Source organism: Crinia signifera, chromosome 1 (assembly GCF_055691185.1).
Source record: "Crinia signifera chromosome 1, ASM5569118v1, whole genome shotgun sequence".
Lineage (NCBI taxonomy): Eukaryota > Metazoa > Chordata > Amphibia > Anura > Myobatrachidae > Crinia > Crinia signifera.
The window spans coordinates 148,476,120-148,491,108 of record NC_139217.1 but is presented as its reverse complement, the minus strand read 5'-3'; the positions used below and the strand labels follow the sequence as shown (position 1 = coordinate 148,491,108).

The window sequence follows — 14,989 nt, the reverse complement described above, 5'->3', positions numbered from 1 at the left end:
CAGCTCGCCCGCCCGCTACCTGCCAGCCCTCCCTGTCAGTGTGTGTGTCCATGTGTGCACCGCCCGCCCGCTCGCGGCTCCCCCACTGTGTCCAGGAGAGAGACGCGCTGTGCTGCTATGCAATATTCATATCTCCCGCTGGCTGGACCACTAGCCAATGGGCGCTTACGGTCCAGCAGCCAATCAACTGGTGGCTGCTGGACCGCGAGCGCCTATTGGCTAGTGGTCCAGCGGGAGATATGAATATTGCATAGCAGCACAGCGCGTCTCTCTCCCGGACACAGCGGGGGAGCCGTGAGCGGGCGGGCAGTGCGCACATGGACACACACACTGACAGGGGGAGAGGTCGTGTACAGCTGCATCGACTGTCAGTGTGTCAGCACAGGGGGAGGTGGGGGGTGTGTAGCCATCGTGTACTCCCACCCTCCTGCAGCCAGCCACCCACCCACCTGCAGCCACCCACCCACCCTCCTGTAGCCAGGCACCCACCCTCCTGCAGCCACCCTCCTGCAGCCAGGCACCCACCCTCCTGCAGCCAGCCACCCTCTTGCAGCCACCCTCCCACCCTACTGCAGATCCTGCAGTCACCCACCCACCTGTAGCCACCCACCCATCCTCCTGCAGCCACCCTCCCACCCTCCTGCAGCCACCCTCCCACCCTACTGCAGCCACCCTCCCACCCTACTGCAGCTACCCACCCACCCTACTGGAGCCACCCTCCCACCCTACTGCACCCACCCTGCTGCACACTACTGCAATCCACCCTGCTGCACCCTCCCTCCCTGCTGCACACTACTGCTCCCACCCTCCCTCCCTGTTGCACACTACTGCTCCCACCCTCCTGCAGCCAGCCACCCTCTTGCAGCCACCCTCTCACCCTACTGCAGAACTGCAACCACCCACCCACCTGTAGCCACCCACCCATCCTCCTGCAGCCACCCTCCCACCCTCCTGCAGCCACCCTCCCACCCTACTGCAGCCACCCACCCACCCTACTGCAGCTACCCACCCACCCTACTGCACCCACCCTGCTGCACACTACTGCAATCCACCCTGCTGCACCCTCCTTCCCTGCTGCAAACTACTGCTCCCTCCCTGCTACACACTACTGGCGGTGCATTGAATTGAAAATAGCGTCGGGGAGCCAGGAGTGGGCCACTGCACAGTTCTGTTCCCCTTGGCAACGAGCAAATTCAGTCCCCCTTGGCATCGAGCATGAAGCCCCTTGGCAACGAGCATGAAGCCCCTTGGCATTGAGCATGAAGCCCCTGGCGTTGAGCATGTAGGTAAGTGGCACTTATGTGTCAAATGTGTATGGTGTGTTATATAGTATGTCATGGGCAATGCGGTGTGTTATATAGTATGTCATGGGCATTGCGGAGTGTTAAATAGTATGTCATGGGCATTGCAGTGTGTTATATAGTATGTCATGGGCATTGCGGTGTGTTATATAGTATGCCATGGGCATTGCGGAGTGTTATATAGTATGTCATGGGCATTGCGGAGTGTTATATAGTATGCCATGGGCATTGCAGAGTGTTATATAGTATGTCATGGGCATTGCGGAGTGTTATATAGTATGTTATGGGCATTGCCGAGTGTTATATAGTATGTCATGGGCATTGCAGAGAGTTATATAGTATGTCATGGGCATCATGTGTGGGCTTATGTGTAATTGGAATTACAAAGTTCACTAAAATGTGCAATGGGCATTACGGTGTTAGGTATAATGTTGGTCTGTGCCCACTTTTCACTGCGCAGGAGCCTCACCTACTACGAATTGAGGGGGGAGGGGGGGCGCGAAACATGCCCTTGCTCCGGGCGCCGTGGCACCTAGCTACACCACTGTCCAGAACGTACCTGCCCATGCTGAAGCCCGGGGCTGTCCTCAATGCCCCTGGGCTGTGGGCATCGAGCTGAAATTTGGTGTAAAAAATAGATGAAAAACTATTGTCTTATACCGTGGAACTATGAGTCCCAGCAAGCCTCCCCCCGCATTCTGGGACTTGGAGAACCACAAGTCCCAGCATGCGGGGCATTAAAGGGCCTGCTGGCACTTGTAGTTCCACAGTAAAATAAATAGTTAAATAAACACACACTGATACCCATTAAAAATTTAACTTTAATACATCCAAAGCCCATACATACTGATCTTGAGCCCGTCGGTAGGTCCCAGGGTCCGGTTCCGGTGCCTTGGTTCCGGGGCTGGTCCGGGGCTCAAGGGCTGAAGAGTCCGGGGTCCTGGATCCGAAGAAATCCATGGGGGACCTGTGGAAGGAAGTTCTACTCACCCAGGTCCTCTGGCGAAGATCCCGACATCTTCTCCATCTTCTCCGTCTCCGCCGTCTCCACCGCCGGTACACAATTGGAGTGAAAGGCGCAAAGATGTTTCATCTTCCGCGCCTCTCATCCAAATGATTCTATTGGCCGCCTAGCGGCCAATCAGGAGCCAAGAAAGTCAGAGTCTGATTTCCTTCCAAAGGTCCCCCATGGATTTCTTCGGATCCAGGACCCCGGACTCTTCAGCCCTGGAGCCCCGGACCAGCCCCGGAACCAAGGCACCGGAACTGGACCCTGGGACCTACCGATGGGCTCAAGATAGGTAAGTATCAGTATGTATGGGCTTTGGATGTATTAAAGTTTTATTTTTAATGGGTGTCAGTGTGTGTTTATTTAACTATTTATTTTACTGTGGAACTACAAGTGCCAGCGGGCCCTTTAATGCCCCGCATGCTGGGACTTGTGGTTCTCCAAGTCCCAGCATGCGGGGGAGGCTTGCTGGGACTCATAGTTCCACGGTATAAGACAATAGTTTTTCATCTATTTTTACACCAAATATCAGCTCGATGCCCACCGCTCAGGGGCATCGAGGACAGCCCCGGGCTTCAGCATGGGTAGGTAAGTTCTGGAGGGGGGGGGGCTTCTTTGGGGGGGTCCCCACTTCCTCAGGACCCCTGCGTATGCTGACCGATCAGGGGGATGAATGCTTTGGCCGGGGGGACTTATATAAAAAAGTCTCCCCCGGCTGTGGCATTACCCTGCTGGCTGGTTGTGCCCGGTAATGGTTCTTGAAATACGGGGGACCCCTACTCATTTTGTCCCCCGTATTTTGGGAACCAGAACCGGCCCTTGAGCCTGGTGCTGGTTTTGTAAAATCCAGGGGAACCCTATTTGTTCAGCCCCGTGATTTTATGAAACCAGGACCGGCTCTTTGAGCCCGGGGCTGGTTATGCTCAGGAGGGGGGACCCCACACAGTTTTTTTTCTTCACTTTTTGGTTTTATCTCTTTTTTTACACCAGAACCATGCACAGATCTCAATGATCTGTGCATGTTTCTGACAAATTCGCCAGTCAGAACCTGGTCTATTTATTTCAGGGTTGCCGACCCTCCCGCATTTAGCTGGAGTATCCCGCTTTTTGATCCTATGTCCCGGTCTCCCGGTAATATGTTGGATCCTCCCGCTTTTTAGCATGCTTGGGGGGGAAATAGTGACTGCGCATGCGCAAGTCACGTAGTGCAGGGGCTAACTGCGACCTCGCCGCTGTCTTATTAAATGCCAGCCGGGGTTCTGTTGGACCAGACAGTCATAGCCCCGGCAGCGGCATCAGCAGCGCAGCACGAGGCAGGAGTGGGAGCAGCAGTGGCCGGCCGGGGTTCTGTTGCACAGGACACGGTCATACCCGCGGCAGCAGCAGCGCAGCATGGGGTGTGAGCGAGAGCAGCACAGGGCAGTGCTGCAGATCAGATGGTAAGCTAGCGGCTGGCTGCTTCCCTCCTGCTTCTCTCACTTTTCTCACCGCTGATTTCTTTATTACGGTTCCTCATGCTGTCCCCCCCCCCACCTTCACTCCACAATGTAGTGCTAATGGTACACTCTGAAATGTAATTTGAATAGCTCCACCCATGGCCCCGCCCAATTTAAATGCCATAAATGGGGCGGTGCCATGGGCGGAGCTATCCAAATTACATTTCAGAGCTTCCACGCCCCCTATTTAGTGTAAAAAGCTGCTCTCTCCCGCAAATGGCTGCTGAGAAGTCGGCAAGTATGATTTATTTTGCGAGTTTTAGTAACCTTTACTAAAATTCACATCCCATTAAATAGACGATTTGTATACTTTATAATGGGAAAACATCTGGATGCAATTTTAAGTGTGAGTCAAAATCGACAGGTCCAAATGTGCTATTTTCGCGGTAAATATTGCGATTTTTTTTTCGCCGCAAATCGCAACCTATTAAATATGCGCATTTCTGAAAACGTGCGATTTTTGCCCTTTTTTTAACTAGAAACCGCCAAACAAAAAAAATTGACTCCTATTAAATGTCACCCTATGTGTATGTATATTGTCACACCATAAAAAATACATAAAAAACATGAATTCATTTTATTCACTATTATATTCTGATTATAGGAATTTCAAAGCAGATTAGTGGATTTTGAACTGAGCCCCATACAGTATACCTGTGCTTGTCTGCTTATTTATTATTAGAACAAAATAGGCATATAGAGGAGGCCGCCTGCATATTTGCCTCAATTTTTATTATTTCTCTTTTTCTACAGCTGCAGATGACAAAACTCTGACAACTATCAAAACATTTACACATTCCACATTGGCAGTAGACATGACCGGAAAAGCAGTAGGTAATACAAAATAACATGGCACCTTCCTCTATGATAAATTCAGAATGAGTATAATTTCTTATTTATTATTAAGTGGCACTACAGGAGGCATTATGTGTGTAAGCCAAGCTTGAATGCGGGAGGCTCCCGACTTTTGCCTGAGCCCCCCGCTGCCTCGCAATCCCCCTCAGCCCTCCCGGTTTTTGCGACCCCTCTATTATAATCCAGACTGCGCGTGCGCAATTGTCTGGAAATGGCAGGGGTAGGCATGTACACGGGAGTTGACAGCCGTACTGCTGTGCTGCTGTGTGTGTGTGTGTGGTGTGCGTCGCTGCTCGCACTTACAGGAAGTGACTGGCTGCATCACATCAGGACAGAGGAGCTGGAGAGCTGGCAGCTGGGGCTCTGTTTTAGGGATGGCCATCGACCATCGATGATTCAAAATCATAGATGGTTCATGGCCGATGTTAAATACTTTTGCCATCGATGGGGAAGAACCAGATGGTTTCCCTCCGTTGATTGAACAGCAAAACAGCAAAAAAATGCCCCGCATGCTGGAATTTGTAGTTCTCCAAGTACCTGCAGCCAGTGGAAAGATTGTGCGCTCCCTAGGGTGCACAGACAGGCGCTACCAAGGGTGCTTCGCCAAGAGCTGCCACTTGAAAAGGGGTTGTCAGCCCCAATAGGCTAAAACAGAACTCGCTGTACACCAGATGACTGGCTAGGATGGTAGCCGATGAATGTGGAATTGGTACAGATGTGAAGGTCTCACTGTCATGGGGTGACAGGCTGAGAAAGCGTGGGTGATAACTGGCAAGGTGATCCAGATGGGGGGGGTTTGAAAAAGCTGCACCCCTCAAGCAGCAAAACGCGTTAGGAGTACCTCTGGATCGGACCAGCTGATACCCATTTCATCTCCCCTCATTCCCCTCCCCCCCCCCCATTTGGATCACCTTGCCAATTATCACCCACGCTTTCTCAGCCTGTCACCCCATGACAGTGAGACCTTCACATCTGTACCAATTCCACATTCATCGGCTACCCTCCTAGCCAGTCATCTGGTGTACAGCGAGTGCAGGAATTGAGGTTGGCCACTTATAATCAACATCCAAGTTTACCAGCCTTGAGGACACCTGCTCCTTACTAGCCGCAAATTGGGACCTCTAGCGTAGTGGGAAAACCCTGTCATCATCGGGACATTACCTACTGTGTCCCCCACCACCGCAATTATTTGAGGATACCATCGCAATCACACCTGGGATTGGACCATCTGAGATACTGTGTGGTAATTATTAGCCCGCTGGGCCTTTGACTTTCTTCAGTTATTGTCACATCCCTGCATTCCCTGGGACTGTATCAATCCATTATTTCATCAATTCAGCTTCCGGTCCAGATTATTCAATCAATCAATTGTTTTATACATATTATTTTTATTTTTTTCATTTTTACTTGTGTAATTGTATCTTGATTTTTAATTGTTATTAAATGTTTATACATCTTTTCATCAAACCATCGCCACTTTATCTTTCCTTCCGTTTTTACCTGCAGTCAGTGCTGGCTTGCTGGGATTTATAGTTCCACAGCATTACACAATAGTTTAATCTATTACTAACCATTTATCAGCCCGGTGCCCACTGCCACAGGGACATCTGGGACAGCCCTGGCCTTCAGCTTGGGCAGGGTTAATCCTGGAGGGGGGACCCCTTCATTGGACTCCCCCAGAGTCCCTGCCCAGGATGACCAGTAAGGAGGTATGATGCTTTGGCTGGGGAACCTTACATAATTAGTGTCCCCCGGCTGTGGCATAACCTTGCTGGCCTGTTGGACCTGGTGCTGGTTCTCAAAATATTGGGGACCCTAGTCATTTTGTGCCCCTTATTTTGGAAACAAAGACAAGCCCTTGAGCCTGGTGATGGCTTTAGAAAACCTAGGTATCCCCTATGTTTCTTGTCCCCAGTATTTCAAAAACCAGGACCGGTTCTTTGAGCCCAGGGCTGGTTATGCTCAGGAAGGGGGACCCCATGCCATTTTTTTTTTATTTAAATAAATTCTACACACGTGCCATGTCTAAAAAATCGTACATTATCATTACTAAACTCGCAGATGTCAAAAAAATCACACATTTTCATGACTAAAAATTGCACTAAATCGCAAGTGAATTCCAACTTTGTCTAAAAAAATTGCACCCTATTACATTTGCGAGTTTTTTAAAAAAATGTGCAATTTTTTTTGCATTCGATTTAGTGCGATTTAAAACATGACTAAAAATCGCACCCTATTACATCTCACCCAGGATGTTGCCCAAAGAAACAAATCAGATTCTACTTATTTATTTAGCACCTTCTATATAACATAATAGATATAATCTGATTGTTGCTATGGGCAGCATTCCATCTTGAATAAAACCCCATCTTAGTAAATATACCCCTCAAAAGGTTGCAGCAGTGTGCAACTCAAAAACAGCACTGTTTTCTTATGTGGAAATAGGGAAGCAGAGCCAGGCAATATAAGGCATGATCGGATTAAGGTCTGGGGGGCCCTGGACAACAAAATTGTGGTGCCTCCCCCCCTCTGACAGAGGCAGGTGGTACCTGGGCCAGGCAGCGGGGATCCGGACAGCGGGGATCCATGCAGAACCGCAGTGTGGTCTGTGCAGCGCTGTGGAGGCAGCGGGGTCCGTGTGGCGGATGGACAGTCAGCGGCTGGGTCGCTGTGGCGGATGGGAAGTCAGTGGCGGAGTCCCGGGGGCGGATGGAAACTAATAGCGCTACTAGTTCCCATCCGCCACAGGGACCACGCCGCTGACTTCTCATCCACTGCAGGGACCCCGTCGCTGATTGCACAGCCGCTGCAGGAACCCCCTGCCCACTCCGTGCTGCATGACCCCGCTGCCTGCCACCCACCACCACCGCACCAGTGCTAGTGTGGGGGCCTTAGGCCAACCGCCCCTGTTGCCCCATGGTTAATCCCGCTCTGTTATAAGGGTAGTGGGGCCTCTTGGCAAATCACACACTGCACAGACTAAACTCCTGTATCTTTGCCTTTCAGCCCCTGCAAATTCTTTAACTTTCCTCATTGTGTTCGGAGCCGTTGTTGGAGCAGTAATCGGATTTATCATTGCAGGGGTTTTGGTTTGGGTGAAATGTAGAAAAAAACAACAAGAACCTGTTTACGAAAGTAAGTAAAACATTGTCATTAACATTGAGTTTCTTAAGTCAGTTGCAACATAAAATATAGTCATATCAAAAATAAGATTTTGAGTGCCTTGCAGGGACATGTGGTGAGGTAAATGGCTGAGGAATCCCTGGCAAGTACCAGAGCCAGATATGCACACAATATATGAGCCATGGGGTACATGCCAGCAGGGGCGGATCCAGGATAAAATGACAGGGGGGGGGGGCACCATGATAAAAGAGGGTTTGGGTGGGGGGAGGGTCTGTGTTAGTGGTGCCAGTGTACATGCTAAGAGAGCGGCAGAGAGAGGGTAGGAATGGGATTAAAAATAGGCCATGGCATTTAAAGTATGCAGGCCCACCATGGCGACAAAAGTGAAGAATGTAGTTGTGTATGTGCTGAAGGCGCACTCCAGAAAAGGGGGTGTGGCCACTCAAAAGGGGACGTGTCCTTGAGTGTAGTGTACCACACCATATACAACTTCTACACATTATGCAAAAAAATACTAGACACCATTAAACTTGCCCCTTACACATGATGCCAAATGGAATGAGCCAAAATTCACATAATGCCACATGGATTGATCCAAAATTCAAATAATGCCACATGGATTGAGTCAAAGTTCACATAATAACACACGGATTGAGCCAAAATTCACATAATGCCACATGGATTGAACAAATTTCAAATAATGCCACATGGATTGTGTCAAAATTCACATAATGCCACACGGATTGAGCCAAAATTCACACAATAACACACGGATTGAGCCAAAATTCATATAATGCAAATGGATTGAGCCAACATTCTCATAATGTCATATGGATTGTGTCAAAATTCACATACTGCCACATGGATTGAGCCAAAATTCATAAAATGCCATACGGATTCATCCAAAATTCACATAATGCCACACAGATTGAGCCAAAATTCACATAATGCCACACAGATTGAGCCAAAATTCACATAATGCCACACGGACTGAGCCAAAATTCACATAATGCCACAAGGATTGAGCCAGAATTCACATAATGCCACACAGATTAAGCCAAAATTCACAATACGCTTCATAAACAGGGACATTGTGCGCCAAAGGCGCGCATTAAACATTTATACCATAATGTCCATTACACGTTAAGTTACACTCCATTATGTCCATTACGTATTATGCCAAACACCATAATGCCTATTAAAAATGATGCTACATAAGTGCTGCTTATCTACATGCTCATTGCCAAGGGTTCCATGCTCATTGCCAGAGGTTCCATGCTCGTTGCCATGTGGGATTACATGCTCATTGCCAAGGGGAAATACATGCTCATGGTAAATGGGGGACAGCCGCTGCCAGGCAGCAGTGACAGCCACTGACAGCCTGGCTGTATTCAGAGCACTGCACATCCCGGCTATTTGAAATAATACCCCTTTCACACCAGAAAATGCATTCCCGGGTTGGCCCCTTTTACAACAGCCTAGGCCCTGCATTTTCTGGTGTGAGGGGGAGAGAAAACCACCCCTCCCCCCTTTAACCAGTTATCTAATTTGACCGGCTATATCTTCGGAACCAACTGATCCATTTACATAAGACAAGTATCATACTGAAGAACTTTTGAGTGAGCTTTGAATGATTTTGGTCCCGTGAAACTATAACGTTTGGTTCCAGAGTAATCTGCCCTCAACCTGAACAGCCATGAAATTACATTTCAAAAATGAAAAATTTGGTTTGCAGCAATATCTCTGGAACCAATTGACCGATATGGACCAGCCTGGTATCAGATTGAAGGCCCAGCGATTTGGAATTGAACTGAACCACAACCTTCTGTGATGCCAGTGGGGAACTGGCAGCCATTGGAACCGGGTGGGGGTCGGAATTAACGGTCCCATATTATCCTATGGGGAAAGAGTTACAGCTTTGCCAGGCGATATCTCTGGTTCCTGGGGGGCTAGAGACACGGGGCTGGGCTCGTTGGAAAGCCCTGGTCCTCAGCTATGAAATGCATGCCACATGTGTAGCAGTATACACTGCTGGAGAGTCACTGAGTTTTGATAAGAGATGTGCAGAAAAGGTAGCCCTCACCTGCCATAGACTTTTTACTCCACAATTTTGACTATAAAATATATATATATTCTATACATTTTTTAAATACTTTATAAATTCAAAACGCCAGCAAATACTCTAGTATGACAGGAAAGGCTGTGTCTCACCTGCCTCACCCCACCGCATGCCACTGGTGCCTTGATACAGCCAAGATGAAGATGCTGCAGTTATAATCATTAGTTTCTTTATGATTTATAATATTTCATTAAAAAGATTAAATAAATAATAAATGTGGGCAACCCTGTGAATCAGTCCCAGACTGGTCACCATCGGGACAAATTCCCGAGACAATTGGAATCTCTGGAAGCCACCTTTCTCAAAATTAGGCCTGTGCTAATTAACACTGAGACACTTTCTAAGCTACTGTAATGGGCTTATTATTATTATTAGTAGTAGTAGTAGAAGTAGTAGTAGAAGTAGTAGTAGTAATAGTAGTAGTAGAAGTAGTAGTAGTAGTAGTAGTAGTAGTAGTATTATAAGTGAGAAAAACAGCATGCCATGCCAGCCAGGCTTTCTGCTTCCACTTGTTACACTTATAGTAATATATTATTTATTAGAAATTTAAAAAAGTAGTTTATCCATAGCCCATGAGCTCACACTCCGTACATACAGTACAAACAAAGGAATGCTTCCCTGATTCCCAGACCCCTTTCTATCCATCCAATTGGGGCTCATTTAGGAACAGATTTTGCCTTGTCAGAGCAATTTAAATCCCTTGAATTACTACAGGAAAGGAAAATCACTGTGGGGTTAGACGTTCAATAAACATGGGAACAAGGGAATTAGAATTTCTAAGAAAGTATTTTCTAATAGTGTACAGCAGTGGTTCCCAAACTGTGAGCCTAGGCTTCCTGGGGTGCCTTGGAGCACTTGCAGGGGTCAGTAGCGCACGCAGGGGGGGGTTTCTGAGTACCCAGAAACCCCCCCAGGAGTCTAAGGGCCCTAGGCTGAAAGCTGAGGGTCCCCTCTTTCCATGGGTACAAGAATTTTAAAAATCAGCCATTGGGAACCGGAGATATCTGACTTCAAAGCAGTGGTCCCCATCCAAGCCTGTTAATTGCTCTTCCCAGTGAGATATTTCAGGTTCTGTCTGACTTAGAGTTTTTCTGAGGGTATATTGCAAAATCTGTGACTCTCCCCCTTTGATGAACACTAGCAGCTTGTCTCTACTGTGCTCAGAACCAGAGATATTAGCCCTCTAGCAGCTGGTTACTGCTCCAGCTCCACACACTTGGTATGTAGTTTTATATTCTCGTTGGCAGATTGCTCTGCCTCCTGAACTCTCATCCCCTAGTCCCCAATACCATTTGGTAGGTGGGATTCTCTAGTTTTTAATTCCATTAAAATCTTAGAAATCTATTTCTGGGAACTGGAGATATCTGCAGTCAAGCAAGCTATCCTCCCACCAGAAAATTATGAATAATAAGCCCACTCCAGTATACACCCCTCCTCTGCATATTAAACATCCTCTACCACCCTGGAAGTTATGTATCAGGGCCCCTTCATTCAGCCCAATGCCCCCTTTTCCCACCCCATCTCCCACCATCTGTGCAGTAAAGGGGTAATTTGTGGAAATTACTGATCCAGGCCCTACATGTTGAGCGGTTGATATAATACCCCCTACCACCCGGTGGACATCAAAGCTTCCCCCACCTCTACCGCTGGAGGATCGGTAGGTGCCCCAATACATTGCTATGCCCAGAAGTCTACACTGCTGTTGACGCCCCTGTATGTATGTATGTATATATGTATATATATATATGTGTGTGTGTGTGTGTATATATATATATATTTTTTTTTTTTTTATTATTATTATTATTATTATTTATATACATTTGGTCTATCTATAATACTTTAACTGACCCGGCATATACTGGGTCACCTAAGTGTCCATCTCCGTGCTTTGCTCCGCCCCCTGGAAACCCCCTTCTGAAAATCCTGCGTTTGCCACTGGGGGTGCCTCGGTTTGGTTGTCCATAACCAATTCAAATTATTTATGGTCAATGTAATAGGCAAAATCAGTGCTGGTGGCTTTTAGTTTTCAAATATGTGGATAAACAGAAGTGAATTCTGTCCCTCACCACATAATTGGACCTAAGGATGACATATAAGCACAACTTATTTAATTTAGTTTTCTGAAATTCTCGGTAGCAAACTTTGCACCTAGGGGTGTCTTGACAAATATTCTGATAATCTAGTGTGCCATGATGCAAAAAAGTTTGGGAACCACTGGTGTACAGTATGTTTTTTTTTCTTCTATTAGTTCAATGTGTAGAACTGCAGGAACCAGTGGACTGACTGTTATTTTTACACGCTCAATGATTTTCTGACATTTAATAAGTAGCCAATTACATCACAAAGTGCATCAGTTCTATGCAGGGTGGGTGAGCTGATACAAATTATCCCACTCTGGACAACTGAGGCAGTGCTTCATAGGACTAGGTACCATTAAGGGGCATAGCCAGGGCCAGATGAACAATAGGGCGGGTGTGTCATGATTGGGGTTTTGGTGACCCGGTCGTGACCGCAGTGGACCAGTGCTGGATATCTGAGACACAGAGTACCAGAACCGGGAACTCCAGGAATAATACTAGACACCTGATCCGAGGATTTTGAAATAACTCTGGATGCAGGACCCGGAGTACTGGATATCTGAAGAATGTCTACTTAGCAACAATGAAAACTAAGGATTGCTTTCCGGGCAATAACTGGAGAAAGCCAGTAAGGCTGTAAACTAAAGAATGTCTCCTTTGAAGTAACTGAAGAAAGTCAGAACGGCTAGAAACAAAGCTGCACCTAATCAGCAGGACTGGATCTATAGGACCGGAAACTCGGAATATACTGGTTGGGGTCTTCAGACAATCAGAGGAGATGGTTTCCAAATAGCCACCAGATAGCGACTCCCTGTTTTGTGGAAAACAAGGTTTTTCTCTGCTTAATGCCATTCATAGCGTAGGCTACAGTAGGAAGCTTCTCATTTCTCCATTGGTGCTCCCCACTCTTTACCTGAATTACATCATCATACTTTACTTTTGCATCTCACAACGGCATAATCTGAACATAAACACAATCAATGCTTCCCTGCTCCCTGCCCGGCACACAGCACTTGCTCCAATCCCCATTGCTATCCCTGCAGCCCCTGCAGCATCCACCAAACTTAGCTGCGCAGAACAGACCTGGCTGTTGGTTCCAAGCTTTGCAGAGAAGAACAGGAGAATACAGCATTGCGGGAGCCCTGCATAACAGATACTTTGCCAGAAAGCTAGGTAACAATTCTGTTTTTGTTTTTTGCATACCTCCCAACTTTTCCCTGGTGGAGATCGGTTCTCCTGCGCAGCAAAGCCGCGCGCATTCACAAAAAGGAGGCGGGGCCTTTGAAAATGGGGCGTGACCTTGCGGGATGACGCGTCCTCAGGCTGTGCACCCGTTTTCCACGGCGCTGAATAGACGCTGTGCGCATACCCTCCAACTGTACCGAATTTGCAGGTACAGTACCGTTTTTTAACAGTTTGTACCGGCAAATTGCAGTTGTACCGAATGTACCGCTTTTTCAGCGGTCACATTCGCTGCATAATGTAGCTAACCTTCATCTTTTCCCCGGCTCCGTGGGCTGCCTGGATCAACAGACTGCGCCGGCTGAGCTATCCCCTCTACTCCCCCTGTTTACCCCATTCCCAATAGTACAATGCGCAGGCCGGTGACGTGCGCCATGACGTCACGCGCCGGCAACGCGCACCTGCCACTCATGGGAAAGGCGCGAATCAACTGCATCGCTGACTAAGTGAGGGGTATGGTGGCCAGCCCCGGCGCTCACCGGACACAAACTGTGGGGGATCATCTTGCATGGCCGCCAGCGATATCATCGGAGGTCGGAGTCAGCTGCCAGCACACACTGTAAGTGAAGTGCAGCAAGTGTGGCTCTGGCTGTAACTTTCCCCGGCTCCGTGTTTTGACGAGTGACTCTTCTAAAATCGTGGTGTGATGCATGACCTGCTGCAGCTCATGTCACATGTTGGTTTGGTGGGCTGCTGGCATATTAAATAAGTATATTTAATATACTTATTTATAAAATGTATATTAAATATACTTATTTAATATGCCAACAGCCCACCAAACCAACATGTGACATGAGCTCAGGTGCTGGGCAGGGTGCTCAGCCAGGCTGCACACAAACTTTACTATTGTAAGTATAGGAAAGGAGGCTTTACCACGCCCCTTTCCCAGTGGACACGCCCCTTTCACAGTGGTAACGCCCCCTTTCCTATTGTGTACCGAATTCTTCCCCTCAGATGTTGGAGGGTATGCGTGTGCATGAGAACAGCGTCTATTCTTGTCAGGCTGTGGGGACTCCCAACTGCCCCCCCCACTGCAATGGACAATGGCGGCCCCGGGTGGGATGTGGGAACATCCCCGAAAACCGGGACGTTCCCGTTGTAAGTGGGACAGCTAGGAGGTATGCTTCCCTATCACTAACACTTTCACCAATCATTACTAGCAGTAAAAGTTAACCTGCTGGACATCGAACTGCGTGCATGGAAGGTCATTGGAGATGTGTTTGGATCACTCATTGCACTCTGGAACCCCTTCCATTACATAGGAACAGGGCCATCTGAAAATGGTGTAAATTGCGCCCATCCATGAATAGGACCCTAAGTAAATTCTCTCTTTTTTTATCTGAGTAATGAATATTGTGTTGCAAAAAGAGACTTAATTGAGAACTGTGGGTGAAATTTAGAGAATAACAATGAATAAAACAAAGTAAAATAATAAAAAAAAACATATGTATTTGGCATTATAGACACAGAAACTTTTGGAAAACTGCCATCATCTGTATCCTATGCACCTGATGTCCCAATCTACACCACTTCTCTTTATACGGTATGTGACTTATTAGAAGCGTTAACAACAGTATCTTACACTTATTAGCTGTTGTCCATGGCACTGGCTTTCCCTCTCCTCTCCCCAAATCCACTCTCATCCAACACACAAACAAACACACAAATTTTTGTGACCTCACTGGGACCCATGTTTAGAACATCCCTCGCGTATACAACTTTTTCCTTACACACAAATATCATGATCAGCAGGTTAGCGCCTGTTG

General features: G+C 47.6%; 1 protein-coding gene across 1 annotated transcript in view; it reads left to right on the top strand.

The window, feature by feature from the left end:
• Nucleotides 1-14,989, top strand: part of LOC146062267 (cell adhesion molecule CEACAM5-like) — a 46,550-nt gene that overhangs the window by 15,366 nt on the left and 16,195 nt on the right. Inside the window, exons 4-6 of the mRNA XM_083174531.1 lie at nucleotides 4,560-4,640; nucleotides 7,668-7,796; nucleotides 14,687-14,766. Of these exons, the coding sequence (XP_083030657.1) occupies nucleotides 4,560-4,640; nucleotides 7,668-7,796; nucleotides 14,687-14,766 (290 nt within the window). The remainder of the gene's footprint in view (nucleotides 1-4,559; nucleotides 4,641-7,667; nucleotides 7,797-14,686; nucleotides 14,767-14,989) is intronic.